This window comes from Larimichthys crocea, chromosome XXIV (assembly GCF_000972845.2).
Source record: "Larimichthys crocea isolate SSNF chromosome XXIV, L_crocea_2.0, whole genome shotgun sequence".
In the NCBI taxonomy this organism is placed as follows: Eukaryota; Metazoa; Chordata; class Actinopteri; family Sciaenidae; genus Larimichthys; species Larimichthys crocea.
The window spans coordinates 3,106,301-3,125,633 of NC_040034.1; the positions used below are offsets into that span (position 1 = coordinate 3,106,301).

Here is a 19,333-nt window from a genome sequence, read left to right on the forward strand (position 1 = left end):
AAATTAATATGTTACAAGTGGGCAACTGTAGAAAAATGGTGGTCACACTGGACCTTTAACTGTGTGTTATATTGTTATTAATATAAGGAAAGATTCTCACATACAAACAAAAACATTATAGTGATTAGAAAAAATTGAATATTGGGGGTTGTTGTGGCTTATTTATCAATCAATCAAACTTTATTTGTACAACACTTTTCATACAAAATAACACAAAGTGCTTCACACAATAAAACCCCGACACCCCAACAACCACCTCCACCCTATTATAAACAATGCACTTTGCAAACTGAGGAAACACCAGAGGCACAGTGAGCTAAAATAAATTAGAATGAAATTAAGGAATAAAATAAAACACATTAAAAATGCATAAAGAATAGTACAATAAAAAGATAAAATAAAATAAAAGTAAAGAATAATATAATAAAATATAATATATACAGAAAGCTAATATATACAGAAACACACACACACACACACACACATATAAAACACTTATAAACTTACATGTTTTAATGAATGTTTTTGAATTTAATGTACATAAATAAATAAAAATAATAACATATGTATTATGTATAAACATACTGTATGTAAGCAATGTAAGAAAGAAAATATTTAACATATTAATTATTTATTATTGTTGTTGTTGTTATTTAAAATATTATTGTTATTATTTAAAAACATAATATAAATCAAAAGTAGTACATACAATAAAATAAACCTTTTAATATGAGTTTTATAATAAAAAAGAAAAATCCAAAATGACTCTGTTTCACATTGTATGAAAAGAAGATAGTAATTAATTTATTTATTGGGTTATGTACAGTTTATATGTTAGAATATTAAAAATATTATTATGGTGCGTTCAAGAACCAGGAAACTACCTTTGGTCCGTGAACGCACCATGGATTTGTTGGTCCTCCAGCATCCCACAATGCACCGCTGCCGCTGCCGTGTCCACGTCGAAGCTGATAAAGAGGCTGCAGTCGAGCTGGCACTTTCCGGGGGGGTCGCCTGTGTCGCTTGTGTCGCTCGGAGCGGCTGAAAAACGGCTCAAGTCCCGCTGACACCGCTCACACGACCCGCGGAGGACACGGAGGAGCTGCGGGGACAGGCCGGGGCCGGAGCCGCTTAGCTCGGATTCCTTCAGACAGCTGTTCGCTAGCCGGGCTCGGTCCGCCTGGAAACACTCACCGTGTGTCCGAGGATTAGAAGTTAACGGCGTCCCGGGGGTCCGCAGACCACACTTTGAGCTTCATGACCGAGTTGTCCCACCTGGAGTCAAAGCTAGGCTAGCTCGGCCCTCCGCTCTGTTGTTGTTGTTGTTGTCCGTGAACATGTCATCGTGGCTGGGTGGACTCGGCTCCGGCCTCGGTCAGTCTCTGGGCCAGGTCGGGGGCAGCCTGTCCTCCTTCACCGGGCAGATCTCAACCTTCACCAAAGACATGCTGCTGGAGGGGGTGGAGGAGGTCGGAGGTGAGCTGGAGTTTCTTATGTTTGTTTGTTTGTTGGACACATCATCAGACTGAGCACACCTGGAATAAAACACCTACCGAGGTGATGCCTTCAGGCTCCCGGGTGCTGCCTTCAGGCTCCCAGGTGCTGCCTTCAGGCTCCCAGGTGTTGCCTTCAGGCACCTTTAAAGTTGTAAAAACTGTTTGGAGGCTGTTTATGGACATTAACACATAAAACAGATGCAGCATGTCCCCGAACTCACAGCATAGCTGCATAACTCACCATAAACTTTAAAAAACAATCCAAAACAAAATAAAATAAATAACTTAACTCACTTAAATGAATAAAACCACAATGGACCAGCATCCGTATGTACAAGAGGGAAAAGTTAGGACAATTCCAAGAGCCCACGACTGACAGGGGCCCCAAAAAATAGGTAAACACCAGTATAAAATGATTAAACCATCATCATTGAGTATATATATTTCAAATATAATAATGAAATGAATTATCTCTTTGTTTTTACGTGTTCTGGGCAGTAAAAGTTAAATAAAAATGGCCTTTAGCACATTTTTATTGTGGCTTTTAATCTTGCATCAAATAGTGAACTGCACTGCAGACTGTATGCAGACAGCATGCATGTACAAATCACCAACAGTAAATATTGTGCTAGTACTAGTATTGAACTACAAGACGCAAAACAGTTACAAGCCCAATTTGTTTTTTTTGTCATGGGGCCCAAAATTCCTGGCAGCGCCCCTGCATGTATGATCACAGTCTTATGTTTCCGTTAAATAACACTACTTAAAAAAGTACCTGTCTTTATGTGTAGCCGGGCAAACCAGCTCATTTGTTGTGTGAGGCACATGCATATAAATGTATTTTATATATTGAGGCTGAACTTGCAGGTTGGGGGCCCCCCCTTTGGTCGCTGCAGGACCCCGCATAAAAACGGCCCTGGGCACAACAGACAAAAAGCAAACTGAGCAGTGAAAGATTTATTTCACTAAAGAGTTAAAGGACTGTTGTTTACTTCTTCAAAAAAGGATCCAGAAACTGGAAAACTGCCAAAAAGATGATGTGAAAACAGAGAAACTCATAGGACGTGTGTCTATAATGGCTGGTTGGTATTTTCAGCGTACTTTCCACTTAGTAGTCCCTGATATACAAAGACTTTGGTCTTTAGGAACATTGGAAGATACTCAGATGTCATAATTGTCGTGCAAATATCAGCTCACGGTACAGGTATGAAAAAATACAAAATTAACAATTAAAATAATGATTCATAAATAAAAACGATAGTAACATACACATATGAAAATAAATAAGTAATAAAATACAAAAAATAAGTAAGAGTGAAAGTGGATATGGAACTATGCCTGCTCAATTTTCAGTCTTGTCAAGTTTTTCAAAATAAGATAGTAGAGGGGCCCATGTTTCATAGAATTATTGGGTGGACCCTCTAATGCAATACTTTATCTTTTCCAGCTTTAAGAATAAAATCAGGTCTTTCATCCAGGAGAAGGATTTGGTTGAAGAATAAACTGCCATGCATGCAAATCTTACAGGATGACACGGCATCTACACTCAGACAAACACTCAGGTTATGAACAGGGGTCTTCAACCCGGGGCCTTCAACCCGGGGGTCTTCAACCCGGGGGTCCGCGACCCCGTTTTTGTCATAAAAATTTTCACCAAAATAATCTGGATGAACGTTTTACAGTAACTCTGCCTCGAGCTTGAGGTTCCTACAGCTACAACTTCACCCTCTGCTGAGGCCACAGGTGCTGATGCTGTGAGGTGCAGTAAGAAACTGACTTCATCACGAGGCGGATATATAAATACTGTATCAAAGTATCAAAACCTGCCGTGATGTCACACCTGAACCCACGAGGCGGGCTGTGATCCATTACCTGCCGTTAGCCTGGCTGTGTGTCACTCAGAAAAACAGTAAGCCAATCAAAACAGAGGCTTGTTAATATTAATGAGACCAAACCACAACACTAAACGCTCTGTTCTTGCTTCCAGATTGAGACCACAGATCTCTAAGTCTAAATCTTCTCCCGGGCGTCAGAAACCTGAAATACGTTTGAAAGACGTTTGACTTTACGTAACAGCTGATGAATTCTGCTTTGTTTCTTTGACTTTTTATGTTTTATGGTATCTGTAAACATTACAGCATCGGGTACTCCTTTTCATGTTGACGCTGATTGAGTCCGACTGTTTGAGTTTGAACTCAAACCGTTTCATCAGCAGTGGGTTAAAATTGTAGCTCTCTGAGTGTAAATCACAGTGTAGTCAGAATTTTATAATGTCAGCATTATTCCACTGCCAGCGAGTTTTTTTTCCTTTCTGTAGTTTCTAACTATTTAAGGCTCGACCAGGTTCTTACAGTGTGCAGTGTAATTTAAACTCTGTGGTAAATACTTTTTATTTAATACTTAAAAATACCTTTTAAATATAGTCTTTTCCGTCAGTTTTTAATGCACGGTGCAGACGTGTCGATAGGAAGGCCACATGTTTGCAGATGGTTCAGTTTCTCTGCTTAAAGAAACATTTCCTTTCTTCCGAGTGTGTTACACCACACAGTGTTGTCACACAGTGTCAGCAGTGTGAAGGTGTTTTTCTAGCTGCTTTTATTTTGAAGTTGTTGTATTTATTTCCTGTTATCCTAATGCAAACGCAGCTAACGTCTGTTAATTATGTTCCTCGAGTTCTTATATTGAGTTCCTCTGAGTTCAGAATAAAGGTTATCGGGTGTAAACATTCTCCGTCGCTGCAGTCACTCCCTCGTTTATTGTCAGTGGGGCTGGTGACGGCCCGATGGTGACACAGATGACAGGCTTTCGTTGTTTTGTTTCTTTGCTCTGGCTCCTGATCAGATCAACAAAGTAAAGCGATACTCCCCTCGAGGCGTCGATGCCTCGTTCTGAATTAGAGCCTGAAGCGAAGAGACAACGAGAGATAAAACATTGACGCAAAGAGAACTTTGGCCACAGATCTCCAACTCACAGCTCTCGTCCAAAAAACAAAAGTCTTATCACCGTGTGGGGAGCAGCTGTGAAGTGTTCAGCGTGTCAGCCCTTAAATTAAATATTTTTTTATATTAAGTGGAGCTGGATGTGTCCACAGGCTTCAGTTTAGTTTGAGTAGTAATGAATGTTGAGCTCTGTCCAGCCATTAAGATCACATTGCAGGATCTCTCTCTAGAAATGTTTGTTTGTCATGTGAGCCGGGTTACGCAGGTCTGAGCGTGCCACCGAGATAGAGGATAGTCTGTTGAATGTGCCGTGTCTTATTTTGAAATGAATGTCACCAGAAAGCTGAATAAAATGAAACCTTTAGATTTCTCTGACTGTTACACATTTAATTTATTTATTTACATTGACTTGTGAAGAATTCTGACTCGTGCACATCTTTACATTCATTGCTGTCCTTCCCTTGCTTCTGCAGATGCTGCCACACAGTTGCAGGTTTCCAATTCCAGGTTGGCCGAAGTCGAGGCTGCGTTTGCTTCACAGAAATCTGAGGTGAGATTCTTCGTCAGCTCTATCAGAGTCACGGGGGGCGTAAAACTATCCGCCTCTCTCGCCGTAGACTTTTCGGCTCGTCGTAGCAGAAAAAGCAGCTGTAACTTATACCACAAACAATGGATTTGTGCCGTGGAAGCGTCTCAGTAAGTCAGCTGACACTGCACCGGAGGCCCTGAAGCTGACACACCTGAATGGAATGCACTCATTTCCATGTCATGTTAGTGTTTCCGCTTGTGTTGGAGACGTCTCCCGTGATAAACTCCAGCCTGACACCTGTATGCTCGACATCTTCAGTGCTTCCTGTGGGGCTCAGTGCTGGAAAGTGAAATGTCATATCAGTGCTATCAAATCCTTCATGTTTTTATTATCGTCGTGAATTTGACCAGACAAGTATTGTCTGTGTATCCGAGGCCTGACGGATCCGGTTTCACCGCACCGCGGAGCCGCACTGTTGTCTAAGAAGCTGCCCCCCGTGGCATGTTCCCTTTTGTCACCCTGAACACGCACATTTGTGTATTAATCTGCAAAAAAAATAGTCCCCAACAAATTTAGTTTATACCGCTGTCCAGTAACGCTGCAGTAACCAGCTGTTCTGGAAATTACTCGGCACATTCATGTTTTCCATCTTTAGGGGGAACAAACACAGAGAGGCTGACCACAAACAAACACATCACTGGTTTTGGTCTTTTCATGGAATTTGTTATGACATCAGCCTTATTCTTTAAGATGGGTGTAGATCCCTCCATCTGTTTTCTTCCTCTTATCCGGCCGGGGTCGGGTCGTGTTGGCAGCAGGTTTAGCAGGATGCTCCAGATGTCTGGCTTCGCAGCAACATATTCCAGCTCCTCCTGGAGGATCCCGAGACTTTCCCAGGCTAGATGGGCTATGTAGTCCCTCCAGCAGGTTCTGGGCTCCTCACCCTTATCTCTAAGGCTGAGCCCGGCCACCCGGGTGCACATCATTTCATTAATAAGCATCCATCCAACTTAGATGAACCTGTAGCTTCTCTCTAATCTCCAGGTGTTGCTGCTCTGTACTTGTAACCTCTGACCACCTTTCTGTAAAGGAGATGTTTATTCCCCACACTTCCATCTTATTCACTTCCTTCCCTGTCTCTCTTTGTTGCAGTATGACAGATTAAGAAAGCTCCACGCAGAGCTCGAGGAGAAGCTGGAGGCATCAGAGATCCAGATTAAAGGACAGTCTGCAGAGTACAGAACCCTCCTGCAACAGAAAGATGTACGTACATTTCTATGCAGAATTAAACCGGTTAGATGATATTAACAGTGAAAAAACTGTGTCGCAGGTTAATCATATATTTAGATATCTAAACGCCACCTCTGCTATACATATTCATACAGTTTGTGTAACTTCCATATCAGATCGTATACGGCTAGATGAATGTCATATTTCCAAAAACATGTCTAAAGGTGGTTCAAAGCACAAGATAGTGTTTAAAATTTAAATGTAAAATATCATGAAAACACACAGAGGTCATGTCAGACACAGTCTCATCAAACAGAGGAAAACCTGCTTTTCAAGTCTTTAAAATGTGAGTGTGGATCTCATGTCAGCGTCTTTGTCTTCCCCCAGGTGGAGATCAGTCACCTGAAAGCTCGTCAGAGCGGACTCCAAGAAGAAGTCCAGAAGCTGCAGCGGTCGGCTCAGTCCGCCTCCGTCGGCCCCGCGCTGCTGCCGGTCACCACCACCTCCTCGACCACTACCTCCTCTTCTGCTTCCTCCTTCCTGTCGCGGCCCTCGGGGTCTCACCAGGGCTTCCACGGAGGCGACGACATGGACCTCAGCGACGTCATCTGGTCGCAGCAGGAGATCAACCGGCTGTCGACAGAAGTCACGCGCCTCGAGGCCGAGGCGGCTCACTGGAGGCGGATGTCTCAGGTGATGGAGAGATCAGAGAAACAGCTTCAGGTTCATTTTTGTTACACGTCGTTTTAACCTTGTTTAATTTCAGACATCAACAGCGGCAGGAGCTGGTAATGGCGACCAGGGTGAAATTCTCAAGCTTCAAAGAACTATTAAGGTGAGTTTCATTGAGTTTTGTCAAGTTTTGAGCACGGGAGACACGTATTACCCCACTCTGGAGTTCCTCTCGTCTCTTTTGAACGTGTTTCAGCTGATTGTTTTGGCTGTAAGCAGCAGACAGACAAAGAAAGCGACTACTTGTTGAACATTATGACGCGTTTAGCAGCTAAAGAGTTTGATACTTTAGTGGAAATTAAGTAGAATGTGTCCGTGTTGTTTTTAAAGTTTGTTTTTGCTTCAATTAATGCGACTTTAAATAATTGATGCTTGCCGCTGTGACTCTTGACCTCGACGTTGTTGCCTTGGAACAGGATCTGCGAGAGGAGATGAGTCGTGAGGTGGACGAGCACCAGCACGAACTGGCCGCTCTGCAGGACGTCCAGCGGCAGAAGATGGCCGACATCGCGCGGCGACACAGGGACGAGTTGGCAGAGTACGAGGAGAGGATAGAGGAGCTGGAGGAGCAGATTCACAGCGGTTAGCCTCACTTAACTTTGATGAAATGTCTTGTTGTAACTTCAAAATGTCACCTTTGCCAGATGCAACCAGCAAAATAAACTCCCTCCACCAAATCCGTCTCTCCAGGTGGTGGTCAAGCCTCTTCCGCCCCATCAGATTCCTCCAAGCTGCCCGAACTCCAGAAGACCGTAAGCCCCCTGCAGGAAGCGGCAGATCAGCGGGAGAAGCAGCTGGCCGAGCTGTCAGCCAGGCTGGAGGAGGCGCAGAGGAGACAGGCCGAGCTGCAGCTGGAAAAAGACGACGCCCAGGAAGAGAACGCCGGGCTGCTGCAGAACTACACGCGGCTGCAGGCCTCCGTTACCGAGCTTCAGACCCGGGTGCAAGAGCAGGAAGGGAAGGCGCTGCAGAAAGCCCAGCTGGACCACGAGATCCAAGTGTTGAGAGCAAACCTCGCAGGTATATATTAATTATTAATGCTGTAACCTCAAACAGACACAGACTTGCTGCTGCGTATTAACTAAAATTTCTAATTTTCAGCATCAGAAAAAGAAATAGAGAGACTGAAAAGCCTGTCTGAGGTAAACGTGAATATAAATCATTAAATATAAATCATGTTGCATGTATTGGATAATTTTTTATGATTTAACTCCCTCGTTTAACGACTTTTCTACTTGTTTTTTAATAATTAGGCCGAACCAAAGGAAGAAGTTGAGCATGCGGACATCTTAGAACTGAACACTATTATTGGGACGTTGAGACAAGAAAAGGAAGTCCTGGAACAAGAAAAGGTTTGTTTGTCTGATGAAGTCTGATTGTCTTCACCACAGGATGCTCAAAATATCTTATCAGTGTTAACTCACCGATCTTTTCGCAGTTTGATCTGCAAGAAAGACTAAAGATGGCAGAGGAACAAACAGTTAGCAGTGATGCAGCGCAGCCTGATGAGTCGGTGGAGTTGGTGGAGGATCTGAAGACGGAGCTGGAGAGGAGGGAAAAGACCCTGAGAAACTTCGAGGAGGAACGGGACACGCTGATGTCTGAGCTGGAGGAACTAGACCAGCAAAACCAGGAAGCGACACAGGTCTGACAGTGGCCCCTTTTCTTTGTTATTATATAATCGTGAAGTTCATAACTTTAGTTCACTTGAACAAACACGTGTAGAAGCCCTTCACAATAAAACACAGTGAGGAAAATTTAATTTATTGACTTTATTTTGTCTTTTTTTTAGCATATGATCTCAGTGAAGGAGCAGCTGAAGGAGGCCGAGGCGGCACTGACGAGTCTGACTGCAGAGCTGAACACAACCAAAGACAAGAACATGTCACTGAAGCAAGAGCTGGAGACCCAAAAGGAGAAAATGAGCCAAAGCGCTTTCACCCTGAATGAACTGCACATGGGCAAGCAGCAGTTGGAAGGGACAGCGAAGGAGCTGAGAAACAAACTAGGACACGCACAAGAGCACAACAGAGAGGCACGCAAAGAAATCACAGAGCTGAAGAAGACTCTGCGGGAGAGAGAGGAGGAGCTGTCTGCCGCCAAAGCGGAGCTAGATCGGGCAGGGGATAGAGGAACCGAGGCACAGGGAACCACGGAGAAGCTAGCAGAGAAAGAGAGGGAGGTGTCGGACCTCAGAAGAGAATTGGATGAGATGAGGAGCTCTCAGGAGAAGGTGAAGTCCGAGGATTATGAGTTGAAGATGGAGAACAGACGGTTGAAGGTGGAGAGTGAGCAAGCTCTGGGTAAAGGCGAGGAACTAACCAAGCAGATGAAGGAGAGCCAAGCGGCCCTGAACAGGACCGTGCGGGAGAAGGAAACACGCATCGAAGCTCTGAAGCTGGAGAAAAATCAGCTGGAAAGTGAGCTGAGGCAGGCCGAGAGCACGCTAACGGAACAATCCAAACAGTACCAGCAGACCATCGAAGAGCTGACACGAGCCCGCTCTATGGATGCCTCCGCTTTACAGATGGAGCACGAGCGAGCCGTCAAACTCAACCAGGAGAAAGACATGGAGATCGCTCAGCTGAAGAGAGACATGGAGCAGCTGGCGTCCGACCACAGAGACACCAACGAGATGCTCTCCATCACGGTTGCGGGGCAGAAGCAGCTGACAGATTTACTGCAGGAGAAAGACGTTTTCCTGGAGACTTTAAAACAAAACGCTTCCGACTTGCAGGTGGAGCTGGAGAACCGCATCGCCGTCGTGACAAAGGAGGCGGATGCTCTCAGACAGGCACTCGATGAGAAGGATAAACAGTTGGGGGGTATGAAGGAGGAGAACAGTCATTTGAAAGAAGAGATCGACCGGTTCAGGGATCAGCAGAGCAGACCTCAATCTCTGGCTGAGCCCAGGACTTTAGACATCATCACAGAGCTGGAGACGGAGATCACCCAGCTCAAGTCCTCCAGGAATGGTCTGGAAGAGGAGGTCCAGACTCTGAGGAGAACCATGGAGGAGCAACAGGCCTCCCTCCTTCTGTCGCAGCAGTCCCTCCAGGCTCAGCAGACTGAGCTTGAGCAAGCTGACGCTCGCCATCAGCAGACCACGCTTAACTACGACAGACTCATCCATGCCAGAGACGAGGAGATATCCCGCCTCCAGGAGACGGTGGATCGGCTCAGTGAGAGTCGGGGTCCTGCCGACTCCCCTACTCTGCAAGGAGACATCATCCTGCAGGAGGAGAAGACCCAGACGCTAAATCAGGAGAACGGCAACGAGAAACACGACCTGTCTAAGGTCGAAATAGAAAAACTGGTGAGAGGCATCAAGGAGAAAGAGACTGAGATCAGCCAGCTGAACGAGAAGAACCTCTCGCTGACCAAGCAGCTGGATCAGCTGGTGGTGTCTCGTGATGAAGTGGGCAAACTGTCCCAGATGATCCTGCAGAAGGATCTGGAGATCCAGGCGCTTCATGCCAGAGTGTCCATGGGTGTAGGTGGCGGGCACAGCCAGGATGTCATGTTCCTGCAGCAGCAGCTGCAGGCGTACGCCGTGGAGAGAGAGCAAGTGCTCGCGGTGCTTAACGAGAAGACCCGAGAGAACAGCCAGCTCCGCTCCGACTACCACCGTCTCATGGATATACTGGCAGGGAAGGAGGCGGCCCTGCTGAAGCTCCAACAGGAGAACCAACGTCTCTCCAACATGAGTGATCCCTCAGGAAGCCAAGAGATGTTCAAGGAGACCATCCAGAACTTGTCCCGCATCATCAGGGAGAAGGACATAGAGATCGACGCGTTGACTCAGAAGTGCCAAACCCTGGTGACCGTCCTGCAGACCTCAGGCGGAGAGTCCGGCGCCGGCTCCGGAGGCGTCAGCAGCAACCAGTTCGAGGAGCTGCTGCAGGAGAGGGACACGCTGAAGCAGCAGGTGAAGAAGATGGAGGAGTGGAAGCAGCAGGTGATCACCACGGTGAAGAACATGCAGCACGAGTCGGCTCAGCTGCAGGAGGAGCTGATCAAACTACAGGGTCAGGTCTCTGCTGACAGCGACTGCAGCTCCAAGCTGACGGTGGACTACACCCGGCTCATCCAAAGCTACGAGCTGAAGGAAAGGAGGCTGGGAAGTCTGAGTCAGGAACTGGCTCAGGTCCAGCAGACCATCACTCAGCTTAGCACCACCAAGGAGGTCCTGATGGGTAAACTGGACAGTGTAGCACATACTCCTGAAGGTGTAGTCGCTCAGTCTAGTGCCCCTTCTCTCCAGGCTGATGCTCCAAGCCACGACACATCTCCAACAGTAAACAACGAGAAACTGCAGGAAGAACTTGTCCGATTGCAGACTCAGTTGGCTGAGCGGGAAAACCTGATCAGGACTATTCAGGAGAACAACCAACGACTCTCCAACTCAGCGTCTGCCTCCGAGAGTGAGCAGAGAAGTCACGCTGAGGAGATCCGGCAGCTTAGAGAGAGACTGGACGCCCTGCAGAGGTCCGTGAGGGAGAAAGACCTGCTCATCAAAACCAAAGGCGACCAGCTGAGTCACATCAGCGAGGCGCTACGTAACCGCGAGAACGACAACGAGGTGCTGAAGCAGGCCGTGACCAACCTGAAGGAGCGCGCTCTCATTCTGGAAATGGACGGGAGGAAGCTGAAGGAGGAGAACGAGCTGGTGGCTGCGCGCTCTCGAGAGAAAGAGTCGGAGTTCAGAGCGCTGCAGGAAACCAACATGCAGGTTTCCCTCCTGCTGAGAGAGAAGGAGTTTGAACTGAGCGCGGTGAGCGAGAAGGCCGCAACCGTGGAGAAGATGCTGAAGGACAAAGATCAGGTCAGGACTTCTGAGAGAATACTCATGAGAGAATGATGAATGATTTTATATGTGCACCTGTGGCTTTCTTTGCTCTTTAACTCTTCAAATGTGTTGCTGTGATGCAGGGTAAGACTGGAGAGCTGAATCAGCTCCTGAATGAAATGAAGTCCATGCAGGAGAAAGCTGTGATGTTCCAGCAGGAGAGGGATCGGGTGATGATGGCACTTAAGCAAAAACAAATGGAGACCACTGCAGTGCAGACTGAGGTAGGAGAGCAGATCACGCCCGCTCACCACCCTTTACTTTTGGACTGGACGTATCCGTTAACATGCGTTTCTGTTTCCCTTCACAGCTTCAGCATGTGCGGGATAAAGAACAGCGCCTCAACTTGGAGCTGGAGAGGTTGCGTAATCACCTCTTGGAGATTGAGGACTCGTACACGAGGGAAGCGCTCGCAGCGGAGGACAGGGAGACGGAGCTGCGCAGGAGGGTGGCACAGCTGGACAAGAAGCTGGCCACGTCCTCGAGCGCCGTGGAGAATGCCAGGTCAGTTAGAAAACAGAACATCAGGGATGTCCGTATCAAGATTTTCACCATGCACAAGATTTTTACAAGATTATATAGCTAGTTGAAGTCATTCCTCCATCTGTCTCCAGCCAACAGGCCAGCATGCAGGTGGAGTCTCTGCAGGAGCAGCTGAGCGGAGCGGTGAAGCAGAGGGACGACGCGCTCGCCCACCTCAGGACGTCTCAGGAGCAGGTCAACCAGTATGCGGTGTCGCTCTCCAACCTGCAGATGGTGCTAGAGCAGTTCCAACAAGGCAAGTCGGCTCTTCACATGAAGTGAAGTAGCATTTCCTTTAAAATCAGAGAAGCTGGTGGTGTTTATAAGGCAGTTTACACCTGCAGTCTGTCAATGAATTCCATATTACCTTTAGTAAAACTTTTATTGCCTCTTGCCCCGATCAGAGGAGAAAGCCATGTACTCTGCTGAGCTCGAGAGGCACAAGAAGGAGAAGGAGGAGTGGAAAAGGAAAGCTGTGAGGCTGGAAGATCAAGCATCGGCCCTTCAGGTAAACCAGCAATCAATAACTGATCAGAGCCTCCGTCCTGCTTTATTTCTGTCTGACGGCAGCTTGATGAAGCTGCGCTCCACATGACTGACCGTCTTCTGCTCTCTGTCAGATCAACCTCGACGAAGCCAACGCCGCCCTCGACTCGGCGTCCCGTCTCACCGATCAGCTCGATCTGAAGGAGGAGCAACTCGAAGAGCTGAAAAAACAAGGTGAGCCGCAGCCGACCTGCCAACTCCTACGCGTCCTCTGAGGACGTTTATAAGCTGCGCGAGGGGGATGATTAGAATATCAGACGAAACTCTTTATAAACTCCTGCCTTCCATTTTTACAGCAGAAGAAAGTTTGCAATAAAATAAATGTTTATTAAGATGTTACGGGAGATATTCACCTTCCCTTTGCTGGCGTTTTCTGGCAGCTTTTGAACATCTTACTACTATCACAGTCTGAGTAACCGTGAACCCCCCGGGTTATTTATTTTTTCTGTCACACTCAGCAGATTTCACTCTTATCATTCTCAGATACGTCGCAGCGAATTCTCAGACTGTTTCTTTGGCCGTTCAGACGTTTGTCCAGACACGATGTGAGGCGATGTATTTGCTTTATGATTCAGTCACCTATGGAAAATTTACATTGGCTCTATTAATAGTTGGTTGGCTGTGAGAACGTTCTCACTCACAGTGTCACCAGTGAGCGGGTAACTCTGGTATGTCTGCGCGACTTCGCCTCGGTTTGTGCCACGCGGATGTCGACGCTGAATTGAAGCTGATATTTTGAAAAATGAATATCTGACAACACGTATATATTTCCAGAAGACTGTTCAAAGCATCTGGATGAGAAAATATTCTGGCCGCTGCACGATATAAAAGATTTCTAACATGTTTCTCGTGTTGCGTCTCCGCAGCAGGAAATGACGCAAATCCTCGAGCAAAATATCGACATGCTAATTCAGTGTTTTCATATAAAATATTAGAAACCATCTGGATCAAAAACTCCTTGTTTCGTATAATAAAACAAAGATTATTAACCCGTTTCTCAAGTTGTGTCTCCCTCATACTGGGAGCTGCACATGATGTTTCATATCCAGCTTGTCCTCTGTTTTTATTTTGCATTTCTGCATCCCAAATGGTTAAAACATCTTTCTCATTCAGCAGCCTGAGTGTTTTTCTCCAGATGCCTTGAAGAGTCTTTGACGACTCTTAAATAACTTCAACAGTCGTGTTGTGTGTTGTGAAACAACCTCCCGGCTTATTGAAAAGAGAATCGGGTGTTTGTTTTCGGATGCTCCAGCGCTGTGACTTGAGCGTGATGGGGAAACACGACTCTAAGTATTAAAAACACATCTCTTTACACTGTCTGTGTGTGTTACAGTGGATGTGAGACAGGAGATGTTGGAGGAGGCGCAGAAGAAACTGATGAACCTCCTGAACAGCACAGAGGGGAAGATAGACAAGTAAGTTCAGCGGTGTCTGGATTTAATCTGACGTTTTTTTATCCTTCTAAATGAGATTATAATTACTAACCCATATGGTTTTCATCGGACTGTCAGAAATGATTATTTGCCGCACTGGGTCACGCTGCAAGTATTAAAAAAACGTGATAATGTCCCATTATTTAAAGCGCTGTGACGCTGGGAGGGTCACGCCTGCGATTGCACAAGCGCTTGACTTTGGAGTGATGCAGTGTTTCTTTATGGGCTGAGAAAATGTTCCTGCATCTGAAGCTACATGAGAAGAGGCGTGTTCTTCTGATTTGACATGAATAAAGCTCGACTGTTCCTCTGGAGGATTGAATATAAATACTCTGATAAATTTCATTTATGATTCATGCAGCTGTATGAAGCATGGAGCGCGTTCTTGAATGACATCATGCCCCTATTATTGATGTTGTCCTGTTTCCAGAGTCCTGATGCATAACTTGTTCTTGGGATACTTCCACACACCTAAAACCAAGCGTGCCGATGTGCTGAGGCTCATGGGAAGCGTTCTGGGCCTGAGCAGAGAAGACGTAGATAAGGTGAGACATTCCCTGACTCACCGTCAAAGTATTTTAATTGAGCAATCCACGTTTGATAATACAAAACCTGATCGCAGCGTAACAGTCAGTGAACAATGTTTGCAGCATTGGGAGTAAATGAATAAAGTCTTTTTAACTTGTCATATGTACAAAGAGCTTAGCAGCAGGTGTCATCGGCACAAGAGGTCTCACTTAGAGCTTACTTAGAGTTTGTTATGGCGCCAAGCCTGAAAAAGCACGACAGCATCGAGAAACTGGATGATAAAGACGAACCGTGTTGGCAAGACTGAAGCTTGCATACTGAAATAGACAGTTAACATGAGTTCGAGTCAAATGTGAGGACATGGGAGTCTACTCTATGTCTCCGTCACGATATATCATGAGAGTGTAACAAAACAATGTACAACGAGTCTGCAGCCGTGATTCGCTCCTCATCGTGCACGAAGCTGTTTTACTCACAACTGGCTGATGCAAAACATTTGGCCGGTGTTCGTCATAAAAAGTTGATGTCTAATCGTTAAAGTTTTGCGCATAATAAAATAGTGAATTCATCCTGAGGGGTTCATGAATGTGTGTACCAAATTTAAGGGAGTTCGAACCGACATTTCACAAAAAATAAGAAAATATAAACCTACAGGAAAAGTCTGGGGTTCAATAAGTCAGCAGGGTTCATCCTCTGGGCACCATGAATGTATGTACAACATCTAGTAGTTGTTGAAATACTTCACTGGACTGTTCACATAGTGTCCTGGGGCTGTGCCCGTCCTTCTCCCACCTTTTGGAAATGTTTTATTAGTTAAACACGCCCTCGAGAGTCAACCCCGAGACTCGCTGTGTTCAAACGGTGACTTTTAACTCCGGCAGCCCCCGAAAATCCTCCTCGGAGTTCAAGAAAAGAAAGCATTTCCTCATCCAGATCTTCTGGCAGGAGCCCTGTGGGACTCCGTCCAGTGATTCCAAAGTATATTACCGAACACTCTTAAAGGAAAACAGATACAGGATGAGGGGCAAATGCGATTACAACCGCTCAGAAGACCCACTTTTAATACGTTGGAGGTCATTCCACTTCTTTTTTTCATCTCTCCCTCATTTCCTGTTAATGCTATTTAAATTTTCCACACAACTCGTGTTTACGGTAGCCAAGCGTCCCACAAAACCAGACGACTTTTCAAAATCGACCTCAGTGGAGCTGCTCGTATCCCCCCCCTTCTTCTTTTTTAAGCTGTGATCCATACACTCACACATATACACAGGAACCAACCAGCTGAATCCTTCCAGGGAAATGACGTTGATGAGTAGGGAGTGTGAATGATAAAGCCACAAGTTACTTCTAGGAGTGTGAGCTGTCAGCAAAAAATCTGTCTGTATATGAGCTTAACTAGTGAGTGGCTCCACAAAATCATTTTCCAGAACGTGGTGGCAGGCAGAGAGGAAACTAAGAGCAATTAAAACTCAAATAAACCAACCGTCTTCCCTCAAAACAGCCTGAGCGAACAGACAGAAGTATTTACAGTACCTGCACTGTTCGTCTCATTGCTTTGTTAAATAAGGGTTAACGGCTTATCTTCTGCGCTTGATCTTAAAATATGAGGAGCTCAGTGTCCTCGAACACGCCACTGTGATGATTTAGAGGCCGTCTTTCTTCTAAGAATCCGCTAGTATCTGTGTCTGAGTATGAGTGTCTACATTTCCTCACGTCTCTTCTGCAGATGTTGGACGAGGATAATCGGCACGGTGTTAGTGGATGGGTGTCGAGCTGGCTCGGAGGAAGAGGAGCCCAAAGTGTCCCGAACACTCCCCAGAGGCCGACGAGCGGCCAAGGGCTCAACTCGGTAAGAGACACATGAAGCTCTTTAAACACACGCTGTGTGTTTTTATAATGTCCTGATATTCTCATGAAATACATAAATACATTCTTTCTGACAAAAAAAAAAAAACAACAGCCATACATAAACCCACATATCAAAACATCCACAGACGTGCTCTCTGCGCTTGTGTGACACCACAAACAGTCGCTCGCCGCTCCGTGCCGGCCAGCACGGTCTCAAAATGTAAAAATATCTCCACGTTGTTTAAAGTAACTTGGCGCCACTCAAAAAAACACTGAAAGTAAAGAAGAAGAAGAAGAGTATGTTTCCAAGAAATGTGGCAGTAAAACAATCTTTCTACTTTCTGTCAAAACGAAAATAAGATTTGATTTGAAATGAAGAATCGCCACTTTGACTGATATTACCTGATGTGCACGAGAGAAAATGACATGATTTGGTCAAAATAAATCAAAACGGAGAACTGTGTTTGCAAATGAATCCTTTAATTTGAACAGAAGAAAAGAAAAATAAGAAATCTATCTGAAGTCGTGTTCATTTGTACCCCTCATACTGTGAGCATGTGCTCTGCTGGAGTGTTCTTGAGCACTAAAGCAGGATTTTAACTCTCTCTCTTGTTGCAGTCCTTCTCAGAGATGTTCGTAAAGTTCCTGGAGGTCGAGTCGACCCCCTCACTTCCCGCACCAAAGCTTTCAGTCCGTGACATCAAGCCTCTGGGCGCCCCGCCTCCGAGAAGAACCAGCAGCGCCGCTTCCAGCACCGCAGCAGGTAAACGACCCGTCTGGGAATAAAAGCGCTGCCAGGTTGTTTCCTCCTCTCACGCGCTTAATCAGTCATGACAGCCACGAGGCGTTGTTCTTTCTCATTTCCACAACACACCTCGCATAAATTCAAGCCTCTTATCTCCTCTCCTCTCCCCACAGGAGCTGCAGCTGCCGGCAAGAGAGCCGGCGACTCCAACCCTTTCCTGGCCCCTCGCTCCGCCGCCGTGCCCCTGCTGGGTGGTTCCGGCTCGGGCAGCTCGGGAGGTCACCTGCTGATGAAGCCCATCTCTGATGCCCTGCCAACCTTCACGCCTGTGCCGGTCTCAGCCGAGGCCAGCGGCGGAGCCGTGCTCAAAGACTTGTTGAAGCAGTGATCGCTCCCGTAACAAGTGCCAGATAGACATCTTAATTCAACACGAGTTTTACACTACACAGACGAGATATTTGAGCAGTTCCGCTATTTATTGCTGCTCGTTTCTTTTCTTTTCTTTTTTAAAATAAACGAGCAGAGAGTTCATGAAACATTAATATTCCCTTTTTTGGAAGGGGATGAAGCGCTTTTTCTTTCTAGACTTGCAATTACTGTTCTATGCAACAGAGTCTCCCTTTATGCATCAGCTCCAGTGTTTCCCCACTCAGCATTTATTGTTACATGTTGAAAAATGATCAATGAAATGAGTCCACGTGCAAAGAGGGTGCAGGACGAGAGTCTTTTCAGGTCGTGGGTCGCTCAGAGTGAGAGTAACGCACAGAAACTGTCTTAGATTAAAAGTTAAATTAGTGCTGAACACGAGTGAGCTCGTACGCTCGACACATGCAGCTCGACACGCGCGGCCTCCGTTAATCATCACCTCCATTTGCAAAAGGAAACATGTCCTTTAGCTTCCATCCTCTTTGACTTGCATTGAACAGCTTTCCTTGTCTTTTTTTCTTCTCCTTCTTCTTTTCAACAATGCAGTGAATTGTTTCTGATCCAGGACTTGCCTAAAAACTCTGGCAGCAGTAGCCTGCGTAGAGATTTATGTGGTTCAGTACATCTGTTAAAACCATAAAGACATTTTTTTGCTAAATCTTGTCTTTTCCAGGCGGCCAGACTGTGATATGCAACCAGCGTAATTATGGCTGTGACTGTGGACTGTGGTTGATCAGAGGCTTGAGACTGCTCTCATGTTTAAGTACAGTACTATTATATAGTTATATATATGTAAATGGGTGGCGTTTGTTTTTCCTATTTATGGGCACTGAGGAAGTTTTGGAAGTTAAGTGCCTGCATTTTTTGCTAATTAGATAGTTGTAAAATCAGGATTGTAAATGGTTAATATAAATATATATATTTACAAAGTGTAAAAACTGCACATTTAAAAAGTTTTACCTGACCAGAGCTGAGCCAGACGTGGAACTGTGCTGCTCTGCATTTTTGTATAGACATCAATCAGCCGCTGCAGAAGGAATGTTACAGGGTCTCTCCAGGTGTGGTGATAAAATGTATAAAATGTAAATCCTCACTGTAAAACATTTTTCTTTTTGTAGACGTGAAATCAGAAACTCAGATGTGTCAAAAAGAGAAAAAAAGGATTCGGATGACCTTGACCTTGGATGATCTTCAGCCGAGGTTACATACCTGTGACTTAATTGGAATCTAAATCAAATAAAGGTGACTGCTGACCCTTCACTGCTGCGCGTTTTGTCTTTATTTTCTCTCTATGCAAACCAGATGTGTCTACTACAGCGTGGATAGCTGCGCAATGGGCTGCGCCAGATGTGCAGCGTCAACTCAGCTGTGTGGAAAAGGACAGGGGGGGGGGGGGGATGTTTACATCTCTGGAAACAGACACTCACTGTATGTTTTATGCCTTTTTACCCCCCCAAACACACAGGAGTAGCAGCAGCAGCCTGTCGGGAGTGGAGTGTCTCTCTCTCTC

The 19,333-nt window shown here is 45.8% G+C and overlaps 1 protein-coding gene across 1 annotated transcript; it reads left to right on the forward strand.

The window, feature by feature from the left end:
* Nucleotides 1–835: 835 nt before the first annotated feature.
* Nucleotides 836–19,083, forward strand: trip11 (thyroid hormone receptor interactor 11). The gene is made up of 21 exons (XM_010751423.3): nt 836–1,476; nt 4,909–4,985; nt 6,117–6,227; nt 6,582–6,887; nt 6,961–7,029; nt 7,343–7,508; nt 7,617–7,946; nt 8,028–8,068; nt 8,180–8,278; nt 8,365–8,571; nt 8,719–11,751; nt 11,859–11,999; nt 12,086–12,279; nt 12,390–12,553; nt 12,702–12,805; nt 12,918–13,017; nt 14,177–14,258; nt 14,707–14,821; nt 16,531–16,653; nt 17,271–17,415; nt 17,571–19,083. The coding sequence occupies exons 1-21, from the start codon at nt 1,338–1,340 to the stop codon at nt 17,783–17,785; spliced, it is 5,961 nt and encodes a 1,986-aa protein (XP_010749725.3). The 5' UTR covers nt 836–1,337; the 3' UTR covers nt 17,786–19,083.
* The last annotated feature ends 250 nt before the right edge of the window (nt 19,084–19,333 follow it).